The 14,101-nt window shown below is 36.0% G+C and overlaps 1 protein-coding gene across 1 annotated transcript; it reads left to right on the top strand.

The window, feature by feature from the left end:
- The first annotated feature begins 11,213 nt into the window (after window positions 1-11,213).
- Window positions 11,214-13,875, top strand: LOC111990998 (uncharacterized). The gene has a single exon (XM_024022774.2). The coding sequence runs from the start codon at window positions 11,715-11,717 to the stop codon at window positions 13,605-13,607; it is 1,893 nt and encodes a 630-aa protein (XP_023878542.2). The 5' UTR covers window positions 11,214-11,714; the 3' UTR covers window positions 13,608-13,875.
- Window positions 13,876-14,101: the final 226 nt, after the last annotated feature.

The raw sequence follows: 14,101 nt of genomic DNA, 5'->3' as shown, positions 1-14,101 counted from the left end.
TTTTGCAATTGATCTCCATCACCTGCAATGAAGTTTCACTATATGATTTCTAGAAAATCCTCACCATACTCACAATTTGAATATCACAAACCCAATAGCTAGAATTGAAAACTCAAATCAAAACAAACCAAAGCAATAATAACACAGTCCCAATAACAAAAATTGATACCCAGATCATAATCAACAAAGAAAAACTCTACCAAACCTCAAAATAACACAAACCCAGCAACTAGAATTGCAAACCTATACTGAGATTTAGCCAATACATACCAACAAATTTTCTTAGTGCTAGCCAACCAATCTGCGAAATCAGAGCGAGATTGAGTTATTTTTAGAGCTGAATTCATCTATTTCATCTAATCTGAGTGAGAGAGAAGGAAAGAAAGAGAGAGAGAGAGAAGAACAGAGAGGGAGAGAAAGAATGATAGGAGCTTGGGGTTTTAGGGTTTTTAGTTTTCTCGTGGGAAGTCTTTAGTTGAAATAGGGAGGAAAAAAAAGAAGGACAAGAAATAAACGGAGAAGCAAACGACAATATCACTTTTTTTTTTTTTATGAAAAACTCCTAAACTTCATTCAACAACTAGGACAAAAGAGTCCATAGATAATACATTGTGCATAAGTTGGTCAACAATAGATGGGGGAGAGTCCTCCACCCAAATTACACTTTCTAGGATTGGTTTGGCTTCTTTAGCCATTACGTGTGCAGCTATATTGCTGCTTCTCCTCGTGTGTGAGATCTTCTAGTTGTCAAACTTCTTGAGCCACCAAGAGATGCCTTCAGATATCTTCTAGATAGAGATGACAGGGGTGACTATGCCATTAAGAGCTTGGACCACTGCCAACGAATCTCCTTCTACAACAACATTCTTTAGACTCAGATCCTATGCTAGCAAAATACATTCTTCTACAGGCTTTGCTTCGGCCTCAATTACACCTAATGGCAGACATATTTTCTTACTTATCGCTCCCATTACCTTTTCTTTAGCATTTCTAATAACCACCCCCACACCGATACTACCTTGCTCTTTGAAGACCACTCTGTCCACATTGACCTTATACCAATTGGGTGGAGGCAGAGACCAACTCTTTGAGGGATGCTTGAAACTTGGGGGGCCACTAGGCATATGAGTCTGAAATTCCTCAACGTACCTCCGTGCTTCCAAAGCTATCTCTCTCCTCTGTTTGCCATGTCCTCCATGTCTAATAACATTCTTGTTGTTCCAAAGACTCCACACTGTAGTAGCAAAGACCTCCCAATCATTAACACCATAGTGCTCTCGTAGCTACCAAAGCACATCAATGAATTCCTTTAGGGTTGGGATCCAAAAGGCATGCCTAACTTTCAATTCTTCCCAGGTATCCTTTGCTGTATTACAGCTCCACAAAATGTAACTTGTGGTCTCTCTCTCATTGCAAATGTCACACTTATCGTCTGTGATAATCTTTCGCAGCTTTAGACCATGCTTAATGGGTAGGATGTTCCTACATACTCTCCACATAAAGTGCTTAATCTTACTTTGGCACTTTAAATTCCATATAGCTTTCCATAGGGCTTGCATTTTAGAGTTGTTTGAGCATTCAGGGCTGTGGCTCTTCGACTTAGCTTCCTTAAGCATCTTGTAGGCAACTTTGTAGGCACTGTTCACTGTAAAGGTCCCATTAGGTGTTTTTGTCCATACTTGAGAGTCTTCTAGGGCTATGGGGCTTATTGGGATGCCAAGGATTACTTCTGCTTCATGAGGTAAGAAGGAGGTTCTAAAAAGGTCAGCGTTCCACCATCTACCCTTTTCATCCATCAAACCCGACACCATTTCCTCTCCTCCTCTAATCTGGACTTTTGGGCTTGTCACCTTGTACGTATCAGCCACTGGCATCCACCTATCATTCCAAATATGCACCCTTCTGCCATTGCCAATCACCCACCTAGTTCCCTTTGATCAGTAAAAACCAATAAGAAATTGAAATTTTAGAATACAAAAAATTCAAGAAATTTTCCCTAGCAAACTTTCTCGGTAACCAAACAGAAACCAAGAAAAAGAAAAAGAACAATGTCAATCCCAAATGGAGACCCCTTTCATTTCGGGTTGGTATCTTTATGTTGAGTCCATTCCAGTGGCTTTGATGGGGACAAATCTAACTAAATATGTTTACACAAAACCCAGATAATCTGGTGGCCAAATTTCTCCTGGAAACTTCAAAAAATTAAATCAAAACACCAAACCCATGGATCTAAAATCAACCTCAAAACCCAATTTTCCAAACCCTAACAACCAAAAGAAAATCCATTACAAAGGAAACAAACTTGCTCATCAGGTGGCTATGATGAGATCTTTGATTGACGATTTGATGGCTGGAACGGCAATGACGGCGCAAGGCAAGGATGGGGACGGTGCATGCATGTTTACATTTTAGAGACCCAATCCCTTCCACTCGTTTTGATATTTTCTGATCCATTAATTCCGCTCACATTTTGACTTTTAGTTTTCTGTTTCTTTACCATCATCAAAACTAAAAGAGGAAATACGAAGGAATTTTTTTTTCTTTTATACAAGTGTTCCTCTCTCTCTCTCTCTGTGTTTGGTTCCCAAAGAATGAATATAACCCTGTTGGGTTTATGTTTATGTTATTATTTTAGTTCAAATTTTGTACAGTGAGATAGACTGTTGAAAACTTGAAATTGTAATTTGTGGATCAATTTTTTAGAAGAACTGTAATTAAGTTGAGATGTCCAGCGGACATGTTTATTAAGAAAAGTAATAATATTTAGCAGCAATTTCTTTTCAACTTATACATATTTTTAATTGGGAAAATGCTATCTTGGCATTTAAAAATATTTATTAAATATTATTTTATTATTTTATTTGCCATGTCAACATCAAATGTGCTGATTGTGCCTACCATTTGACACACAAGTATTTTCCGTTAGGAAGTTAACGGTAGGGACCAAATTGATTGCAAGTTGAAAATAGTAGGGACCAAATTGACTATTACCAAATGTAGGGACCAAATTGACTATGAGCTCAAAATGTATGGACCAAAATAGTGTTTTCGCATTTTTTTTAATGGAAAGTAAGAGGTGGGGTTCAAATGTCGAGGAGAAAGTTTCACATATACATACACTAAAATTATATTAGAGCAAAATTCCTATTTTATATTAAAAAAAAGACGACATTATTGTTTAATTGGGTCCCAAGGAAAGCAAATAAAATAGCGAACTCTTTTCCTAGGTGGTCTCTAAATTTTGCTTGGTTAAGGTGTCTTGATGTTATGTTTGTTCCTAATACTATTGTAAAAATTATTTGGAGCAACAAATCCCTAGTTGAGGAGCTTGTTCCCTTTGTTATTTTGTTGGTTTTTCCATTAGTTGTTTTAATAAAATATTTTCTCTTTTTTTTGAAATGTGTGCTTTGACTCAAGTTCAATAAGTTTTATACTTGTTTTTTTACACAAAATTATTGGGTTACTTTGTTGAACCCAATAAAGTAACACATTTATGAGTTTTATTTATGCTTTCCCTTCTATCCATCGTCTAATTTGGAACACACTTAGAAATATTACTTTCAAATTTACAATTTTTTATCTATATTTTAAATAAATTAATAAATGACCATATTATAATAATAATTATTAACAAAAACTTGACTGCCAAGAAAAAAAAAATAAAGAAAAAGTTATTGAAATAAAAGAACAAACAAAATATATTAATGAATAGATGAAAAATAAAACATGTCAATAGATAGATGACTTTTAAGATTATCAAAATAATGATGACGTTGACTTGAACTATGGAGATGAAACTAATTTCGCAAGATGATTAATACAACGAGAAAACAAAATATTATTTTAGTTAATATATTATGTATAGGGCAAAATTTAGATATAGTACCTTAGGTACAGTACTTCATGTACCCATTTTAAAATTAAAATATATGTCCACTTACTTAACAATGATAATGTCGTTTGCTTCTCTGTTTATTTCTTTTCATTCTTTTCCCCTGTTTCAGACTAAAGCATTCTGACTCTTGAACTCCCACCAAACACTCTTTGCTCCTACCGTTCTCTCTCTCCCTCTCTGTTCTTCTCTTTCTCTCTTTCTTTCCTTCTCTCTTACTCAAATTAGATGAAATAGACGAATCCAGCTCTCTGTTTTCGCAAATTGGTTGGCTAGCGCTAAGAAAATTCGTTGGTATGTATTAGCTAAATCTCATTATAGGTTTTCAATTCTAGTTGCTGGGTTTGTGTTATTTTGAGGTTTGGTATAGTTTTTCTTTGTTGATTATGATCTATGTATCAATTTTTGTTATTGGGTCTATGTTATTATTGCTTTGGTTTGTTTTGATTTGGGTTTTCAATTGTAGTTGATGAATTTGAGTTATTTTGAGGTTTGGAAGAGTTTTCCTTTGGCTATTTCTGACGAAGGTTTCAATTTTGGTTAATGGGTTTGTCTTAGTATTGCTTTGGTTAATTTTAATTTGGGGTTTCAATTATAGTTTATGGGTAAGGGCAACCTTAAACAATTTACATTGACCAAATTTTTTTTATATATATAGTGAGGTAAACTAGAGGAACATAGCTTTAGCAATATTGCTACACTTTGGTCCAAAAATGATACACCTGTTAATGTAAAATTCAAGATTCCAGAGTGATATTCTATATCAACTAACAAAGGGAATATAATATATATAAGCCGCAAAGGATTTCTGCACTCTGCACTGGTTTCTTTGAACTGGGTACTACTGGATTTCTGCACTAGATAGCTGCTGCCTGCAATGTGTGGGTTGCTGTTTTCTTAATGCAATTACATCAATTGCACTCATTGAATAGGCTTGCTTGTGTATTTGATGGTGAAAGTGGTAATAAATACATGTGTACATAATATTACGGATTGCATCATTCATTTCTTTTGAGCTGAATATTGCTAATTGTTGTGCGTGTACAATTTTTTTGTGTGGATTATTTAATTAGTGTACTTGAAAATCTTAGGGTCTTCTTGGTTTTGAATGAGGGCTATACTTATTGGATCATAAATGAATGTAGCCAATGGCTTTAATAGTTATATGCTTTGCCTTCAAGATCATATCTCCACTTCATGCAAGACCCGCTTGGAAAAATAGTAACTACTTTGGTATTTTGGATGTCAGAAACTTGAAAGAAAGCATTGGTTTTTTTCATTCATCAAGTAAAATTTGCACCGATATATTTCTCAGCTTAACAACATGTCCAGCCAATACTAAACTAATAATATCATTTCACATAACAAAAAATTATTCTCATATACACAAATATGCACTTCCACACAAATGTACTGCACATCTATACACATAGCTCTTAGTTCCCACTATTTTTCTTTTAAGGGTCCATTTGGTTGGAGGAGTGGAAAAGTGGGAGGATGAAAAATTAGTGGGATGATAGAAAAGATTTGGTTTTTTCTCATGTGTGTTTGGTTTGAGGGGGTGGAAAAGTGGAAGAATGGAAATTTTTTTTATTTGGTTGAAGAGAAAAATGGGAGGATGAAAAATCTAGTTTATATAAATTGACTATTATGTCCGTGTTATATAATAGTGGGAAAGTGAGAGAGGTAAGTGAGTGTAATAAAGTGAGGGCATTTGTGTAAATTATATTATCAGCATCTTTTCCTCTCCATTTTCCTCCCAAATTGGGAGGATAAAAAAGTGTGGGTCCGAAGGGATTATTTTCCTCCTCATTTTCTGTCTTTCTTGTTTTCTCTCTTGAACTAAATGATAGAAAATGCCATTTTTCACCCTATTTTCCTTTCTCTATTTTCCATCCTCCATGTTTTCGCCTCAACCAAACATACCATAAGTGCAGGCAAATGAAGGCTAGTGGACTCTTTTTATAAAGGATGAGGCGACTTGTGGTACACATAGAGCCAAAACTCACAATAAATTCAAATGAAATGGCGTAAATCCCCATTTATAACTCAAAAAAAAAAAAAAAAAAACTTAGTTTTGATAATAAAATGAAGTAAACAATGTTTTATTAAATTGTGCATTTTTAGGTCATTATAACTTCCCAAGTAAAATACCTAACCAACCTGTGTAGATTAAAAAAATTGATCATTTAATTCATTACCCGAACTACTTGAGCCAGTGCTTCACAAATCACAAGCTAGTTGAAATCAGAACAAGAGGAAAGTTAACACTGCCCATGTTTAAAATATAAAGGAAAAGAAAAGAATATGCAATTTATACTGGCTTTAAGGTTGTATGGGACCAATTTACTAAGTACTAACACTACACCTGAACATCACCATGCTATTGAAGTTGATTTCTAACAAAAGCAATTGCATTTGAGCTAAAAAGCAATATAAAAAATGTTAAGCAACTGCAAACCAGCCAAGAAGGACTACAATTTAAAGGACTGTCAAATTCATTATCGACAAGAAAGACTATATTTCTATAATCATCAAGGAAACATTCTTATCATTAAAATGGTGTTCAAGTAACATTGAACACATTTTAATTATTTGGGAAGTTTTGCACATCTGATAGGGATAACTATAATTTTTATTTTTCCATTGAACATAAAATATGTAACCACTTTAAGAATCAAATCACTAACATTTTTAAAGGAGTCAATACAAACAATTGAAATCAATAGCAAAGCTTTTGTCTTGTTCCTAAAATACATCACAAGAGACATGGAATATGTGATGCTATTGGGAGACAATCCTAGTCCCTTCATATCAGATAAAACTTCCATAGCCTTTTGCAATTGATCCCCATCACCTGCAATGAAGTTTCACTATATGATTTCTAGAAAATCCTCACCATACTCATAATTTGAATATCACAAACCCAATAGCTAGAATTGAAAACCCAAATCAAAACAAACCAAAGCAATAATAACATAGTTCCAATAACAAAAATTGATACCTAGATCAGAATCAACAAAGAAAAACTCTACCAAACCTCAAAATAACACAAACCCAGCAACTAGAATTGCAAACCTATAATGAGATTTAGCCAATACATACCAACAAATTTTCTTAGTGCTAGCCAACCAATCTGCGAAATCAGAGTGAGATTGAGTTATTTTCAGAGCTGAATTCGTCTATTTCATCTAATCTGAGTGAGAGAGAAGGAAAGAAAGAGAGAGAGAGAGAGAAGAACAGAGAGGGAGAGAAAGAATGATAGGAGCTTGGGGTTTTAGGGTTTTTAGTTTTCTCATGGGAAGTCTTTAGTTGAAATAGGGAGGAAAAAAAAGAAGGAAAAGAAATAAACGGAGAAGCAAACGGCAATATCACTTTTTTTTTTTGATGAAAAACTCCTAAAATTCATTCAACAACTAGGACAAAAGAGTCCATAGACAATACATTGTACATAAGTTGGTCAACAATAGATGGGGGAGAGTCCTCCACCCAAATTACACTTTCTAGGATTGGTTTGGCTTCTTTAGCCATTACGTGTGCAGCTATATTGCTGCTTCTCCACGTGTGCGAGATCTTCTAGTTGTCAAACTTCTTGAGCCACCAAGAGATGCCTTCAGATATCTTCTAGATAAAGATGGCAAGGGTGACTATGCCATTAAGAGCTTGGACCATTGCCAACGAATCTCCTTCTACAACAACATTCTTTAGACTCAGATCCCATGTTAGCAAAATACCTTCTTCTACAGGCTTTGCTTCGGCCTCAATTGCACCTAATGGCAAACATATTTTCTTACTTATCGCTCCCATTACCTTTCCTTTAGCATTTCTAATAACCACCCCCACACCGATACTACCTTGCTCTTTGAAGACCACTCCGTCCACATTGACCTTATACCAATTGGGTGGAGGCAGAGACCAACTCTTTGAGGGATGCTTGAAACTTGGGGGGCCACTAGGCATATGAGTCCGAAATTCCCCAACGTACCTCCGTGCTTCCAAAGCTATCTCTCTCCTCTGTTTGCCATGTCCTCCATGTCTAATAACATTCTTGTTGTTCCAAAGACTCCACACTGTAGTAGCAAAGACCTCCCAATCATTAACACCATAGTGCTCTCGTAGCCACCAAAGCACATCAATGAATTCCTTAAGGGTTGGGATCCAAAAGGCATGCCTAACTTTCAATTCTTCCCAAGTATCCTTTGTTGTATTACAGCTCCACAGAATGTAACTTGTGGTCTCTCTCTCATTGCAAATGTCACACTTATCGTCTGTGATAATCTTTCGCAGCTTTAGACCATGCTTAATGGGTAGGATGTTCCTACATACTCTCCACATAAAGTGCTTAATCTTACTTTGGCACTTTAAATTCCATATAGCTTTCCATTGGGCTTGCATTTTAGAGTTGTTTGAGCATTCAGGGCTGTGGCTCTTTGACTTAGCTTCCTTAAGCATCTTGTAGGCAACTTTGTAGGCACTGTTCACTGTAAAGGTCCCATTAGGTGTTTTTGTCCATACTTGAGAGTCTTCTAGGGCCATGGGGCTTATTGGGATGCCAAGGATTACTTCTGCTTTATGAGGCAATAAGGAGGTTCTAAAAAGGTTAGTGTTCCACCATCTACCCTTTTCATCCATCAAACCCGACACCATTTCCTCTCCTCCTCTAATCTGGACTTTTGGGCTTGTCACCTTGTACGTATCAGCCACTGGCATCCACCTATCATTCCAAATATGCACCCTTCTGCCATTGCCAATCACCCACCTAGTTCCCATTTTGAACACCTCCTTTGCCGATAGGATGCTCCTCTAAATGTAATTTGGCCTTTTCCCCATTTGAGCCTCTATAAAGGTTGTCTCCGTGAAATACTTTGCTTTGAAAACTTTATGGACTAGAGAGTCTGGGTTTTCCTAAATTTGCAAACCCTATTTCGCCAACAACGCCAAATTAAACGCCTTTAAGTCCCTAAACCCCAACCCACCTTCAACCTTCGGCCTACACAGCTTTTCCCAAGACAACCGAGCTAATTTTCTTTCGTTTGCCTTTTGACCCCACCAAAAATTTGCCCATTAAAGAATTTAGATCTGAGCATAATGAATCTGGAAGCTTAAAGCAGCTCATCATGTGCATGGGAGTCACTTGCACTACTGCCTTTATCAAAATTTCTTTACTTGCATTGGACAATAGTTTACATTTCCAAACAGCAACTTTTCGGTTCACTTGATCCTTTATCCAATTAAAGGCTTTCCCCAACTCATCAGCGTGGCAGTATCACTATTAAGTAAATGGACAGGTGATTTAATTTTAAAAGGGGTACCTTAGGTACTGTACCTAAAGTACTGTATCTAAGTTTTGCCGTATGTATAATTACATTTGAGTTTAACTAATTTGAACGTGGATGTTATAAATATATTTTAAAATAATTTATTTAGTTAGTTTTGTTAAATATTATTACATAAATGATGGATAAATGATGATATTGAATATATTTCAAATTTATAATAAATATGCATTATATATATTTCTAATTTTTCATAAATTTTATAAAGTGTTTGTATATCTTTTGATACATAATAGAAAAAAAAATGGATTCATGAATCGATTCATTTTTTGACAACTATGAATAATACTACAAACATAATAAAATTCACTCTAACAACAAATAAAAACATAATAAATTTCACAATTTATTGATGACTTTTGATTCAAACAACATGATAGATGAGACTGAAGTGGGCATCCCTGACTTGGCCATTCATGGCCATGCCTGAGGTGAATCTTGATGTACCTAATCTCAACAAGACCCAACTGCAAATGCAAATAATTCAATCTTGTATAAAGTCTGATGATGCAAAGAAAATCAGTAGGCTGAATGCTCCGGGCTTCAATGGATTAGTAATTACTTGGAAGGCCTAAAAGAAAAAAAAGTGACATAAAATCAAAGGAGACCAGGGTGAACTGGCCAAGAACCCTCCGATGCTTAAGTTAGTTTTCTCTCTCAAACTCGAGAACTCCAACTTTTTGGGAATAATCAGAACTTACTTTGTTTCATGAGGATGAATGCTTATATAGTCTGCTTTGGAGTGGTTACTTGTCTTGTAACTTCCCCCATATTTATGGAAATTTGAAGGTTTACACTTAACTCTTACAACCGCTATAGAAGTTATAATATTTACTCTTATCTTCTATAACTGTCATTGGAAGTTAAGTGCTTGGCAGGAAGTTATAGCAATGAATCAGGATCTTACTCAAATACGAAAATGGTTACACGTGGTCTGATTCATAAGCTCTTGTAGATAAATCTTACATTTAGAAATATTCCCAAGTATCAAAGGGTCGTCCATGTCTAGACGACTTTCCTTGGTCTAGACGGGCTTCTCATAATAACTTAAGGCAACCCATGAATAATACAATTGACGAGTAGGAGCAGGCCCAATTGTCGCAGTAACCTACATTCTAAGGCTGACCACTCAAGGACGAGATATACTTGTCCTTTTCCATCAGTTGCTCCCTTGTCCTTGTGTTGTCTATCATAAGAAATAAAAAATGGATTCATGAATCGATTCATTTTTTGACAACTATGAATAATACTACAAACATAATAAATTTCACTCTGACAACAAAAAAAAACATAATAAATTTCACAATTTATTGATGACTTTTGATTCAAACAACATGATAGATGAGATTGAAGTGGGCATCCCTGACTTGGCCATTCATGGTCATGCTTGAGGTGAATCTTGATGTACCCAATCTCAATAAGACCCAATTGCAAATGCAAATAATTCAATCTTGTATAAAGTCAATTAACAACTTGATTCGGTGCATCAAATTAGGGCAAGACGACTTCTATTTAGTGCTTTAGCGCACTAGACGAAACATGATGCAAACACATGACCATTTGGACACGTGTAAATTGTATCGGTTTTAATACAATAGAGTCATCAAATTAAAAATCTTATTATTATTATTATTTTTTTTTTATAAATTAAAACTCTTATTGATTATTTATTTATTTATTTAGAAACAAACATTTATTTTTTATATATGAAAAACAAATACTTAGGGCCTGTTTGTTATCGTGGTTTAAACAACAGTTTTTAGTGTTTAAACAACATTACATATATTTTCACACACTTTTTTACTCACACGTATTTTTAAAAAATACAAATAACTTTACTTTAATAACGTTATCAAACGGATAAGAAAAAATAGTACAAATAATGTTACTAGAACAACATTATCAAATGCATAAGAAAAAAGAAAAAAAAAACCCTCATCATATTTTTTATTGGATGAGAATAAAGAGTACCCTTAAAACTGCTGACCTGGTATCAAAAATTTCTGAAAACACACGCATGTTCGGAACCAAAGTACTAGACACTTCTCAAATTCTACGAGTGCACTTTGGACATCGACAGAGAGATCGTTGTCGACAAAGGCACAACTCAACGCAAACAACCAGGTACCAAAACCCAATACCCAAATCATATCGAAATCTTATTTTTGTTTTTTAAGATTGTGCCTCCATCTCAATCTCCAACTTTTATTGATGATTCTTTCTTCTGGGTTCAACTAATCACTTGAAAGTTTAGGGTTTATATTGGGTTTTTCATTATACCCCGTTTGGTTGCTGAGAAAAAATGGGTAGGAATCGAAAAAAATTAAAGTTGGGTTTTTTTCTTTATCTGGGTCTTATAAAAGCAGTAATGTAAATGTCCACTCAATTTTGCCCAACAAACAGTTTTGGAGAATAGGGTGTTAAAGACAGGAATTTTTGATCCGGGGTTTTCTTGAGTAACCAAACAGGGTGTTAATGTTTGTGAAATGGCACTTGGGTTTTTCTCGAACATACAAAATCTATGGCCTTTTTCTTTGCTGAAATATGATGATTTGAGATTGTCTGATGAACTGGTTCGTAAACTTTCGGTACCCGAACATACAAAACGTTTCATTTTTGCGGTTCGTGAGCCTGAAACTCAGTCTGTGATTTATATATTGGCTGCTCAGAATTTATCCGAGCGATCAGCTATAGATGCTGAGTGTTTAATTAGGGAAGTTAGACCTGATGCTGTTGTGGCCCAGGTGAGCAATTCATCCCTTACAGAAATTCAATCTGAAGAGAGTGAATTGAGAGATGGTGCGGTTCCCACTTCTTCGTTTGGAGTGCTTAAACGATGTTTTGTTGATAAGATTAATAAGGAGAGGTATGAATGTGTTGCTGGCAACTCTGTTTTGCGAGAGATTTTTGGGACTAGTTTTCATGGACATTTTTTTGCAGCCAAGAGGGCAGCTGAGGAGGTTGGATCCTCATTCTTGGTGCTTGAATCGCCCTCTGTGAAGTCTTCTGTTGGGGATAAGCCCCCGGAGGAAATTGACACGGGGTACAAGTTTCAAGGTTTAGTTAGTAGTTTGGTTCCTCAGAAAGTGGGTTCTGTTGTTTTTTTGAGTTCAAAGAGATTTTGTCTAACGAATGATATTCAGAAGCAGATGGTGAAGTTGTTATCACCGTCTTTGGATCTATCAATTCCAAGGTTTAGTCACTCAACTTCTGCATCGGAGGTGGGTTCAAAGGAAATTCAACCAATATGCAGTTATGAGGCACCGCCATTTGCTCAGTCCATTTATCCGTTACTCGAGGATCTACATAATATATTTTCTGATCTACCATCAATTGGGAGTGCTCTAGCTCATGCACAGAAAATGCTTCTTGATGTTAATAGGGGTGAAATTGTGGACATTAGCATCCTATCTGAGGTCTACACCTTTCGAATTGCAGTTGAGGGGCTGAGAGTTGCCCTAAACAATGCTGGTCGGTTACCCATTAACAAAATAAGAAATTCCACGCCAGCTAAGATTGATTTTTCAGAGCTTCCATTTGAGGACAAGTCACATGCACTCTTTGCACAGGCCCTTCGGAGTCAGACTAAGAAGTTCCAGACCATAGTGGCAGTAGTTGATGCTGGTGGCTTAGCCAATCTAAGGAAACACTGGAACACTCCTGTTCCTCTGGAGGTCAAGGATTTGGTCGAACAGCTTGTTACAAATTGTGAAGGGGATGGGGAACTTTCAAATCATAATGAGGGGAAGCGATTATTAACAGGTAAACCTGTGGTGGCAGTTGGAGCTGGGGCAACAGCAGTTTTAGGAGCTTCATATGTCTCCAAAGTTGTTCCTGCATCAACTGTTGTGAAAGTTCTAACATTTAAAGTTCCTGCTTCACTTAAAATCTTACTGTCCCAAACTCAGAAGGCGACGTCTCTAGCCCTTGGCAAGACTTTTGGGACATCAAAAGTTGTAGCTTCAAGTATTGCAGGTTATGGAGCCAAAACAACATCCATCTTTAAGGCAACTGCTTCTGCTGAAAAGATCCGGCTAGTAACCCACAGTGTTATAGCCTCTGCTGAGAAGACCAGCTTTTCAGCTATGAGAACAGCATTCTATGAAATAATGAGGAAACGGCAGGTCCGGCCAATTGGTTTGCTACCATGGGCAACATTCGCGTGTAGTATTGCAACTTGCAGCAGCTTGCTTGTGTATGGAGATGGAATTGAATGTGCTGCTGAATCACTTCCTTCAGCTCCATCAATTGCCAGTTTGGGAAGAGGGATCCAAAGCTTACACCAGGTGTCTCAGTCCGCTATTCAAGCAGATGGCACCAGAATACAGAAATCTGTAGAAGCCCTAATATACAGATGGAAGAAAGTAAAGGTGCAATAAAGTAAGAATGTGATTCTATTTGTACACTTGTTCATCTTCTTTATAAAGTGATGCCTGAATAGAGTTCAGGGAAATATACTGTACATGTAAAGTGGTTGTTTTTATTGGGTTTTTATTTCTGTTTTTATTGGTTGTTTTTCTCCATAGAATTATAGAAACTGCTTTTCTGGGATACTTACGGAAGAAATCTTTGCTTCTTTTTTTGCCCTTCCTATGTTGAGTGTAGAATTTTCATAATTCATTCTAATAGAGTTACAACTTATAAATCGCTGGGGAAGAAATTGAATTTGTGTGTTGCTGATGGTGTTACTAATTTTGTTTGTTTAGTATATTCCTTTCTTTCCCCCTATGTTACATTATGAGATGATATACCTGGTCTTGGATTACAATTGTGTACATAACTTTTCTTTTCTTTCCCCTATGAATATATAATTTTTTACATATCTTCTCTAACATTGTTTGTGAATTCTATCTCTCGTCTCGTTACATTTGCA

Source organism: Quercus suber, unplaced genomic scaffold (genome assembly GCF_002906115.3).
Source record: "Quercus suber isolate HL8 unplaced genomic scaffold, Cork oak 2.0 scaffold_199, whole genome shotgun sequence".
NCBI classification, from domain to species: domain Eukaryota; kingdom Viridiplantae; phylum Streptophyta; class Magnoliopsida; order Fagales; family Fagaceae; genus Quercus; species Quercus suber.
This window is presented reverse-complemented; position numbering and strand designations above follow the sequence as displayed.

What these genes read in the sequence shown, in the direction of transcription:
- LOC111990998 (XM_024022774.2), top strand. Translation starts at nt 11,715, where the DNA reads ATGGCACTTGGGTTTTTCTCGAACATACAAAATCTATGGCCTTTTTCT.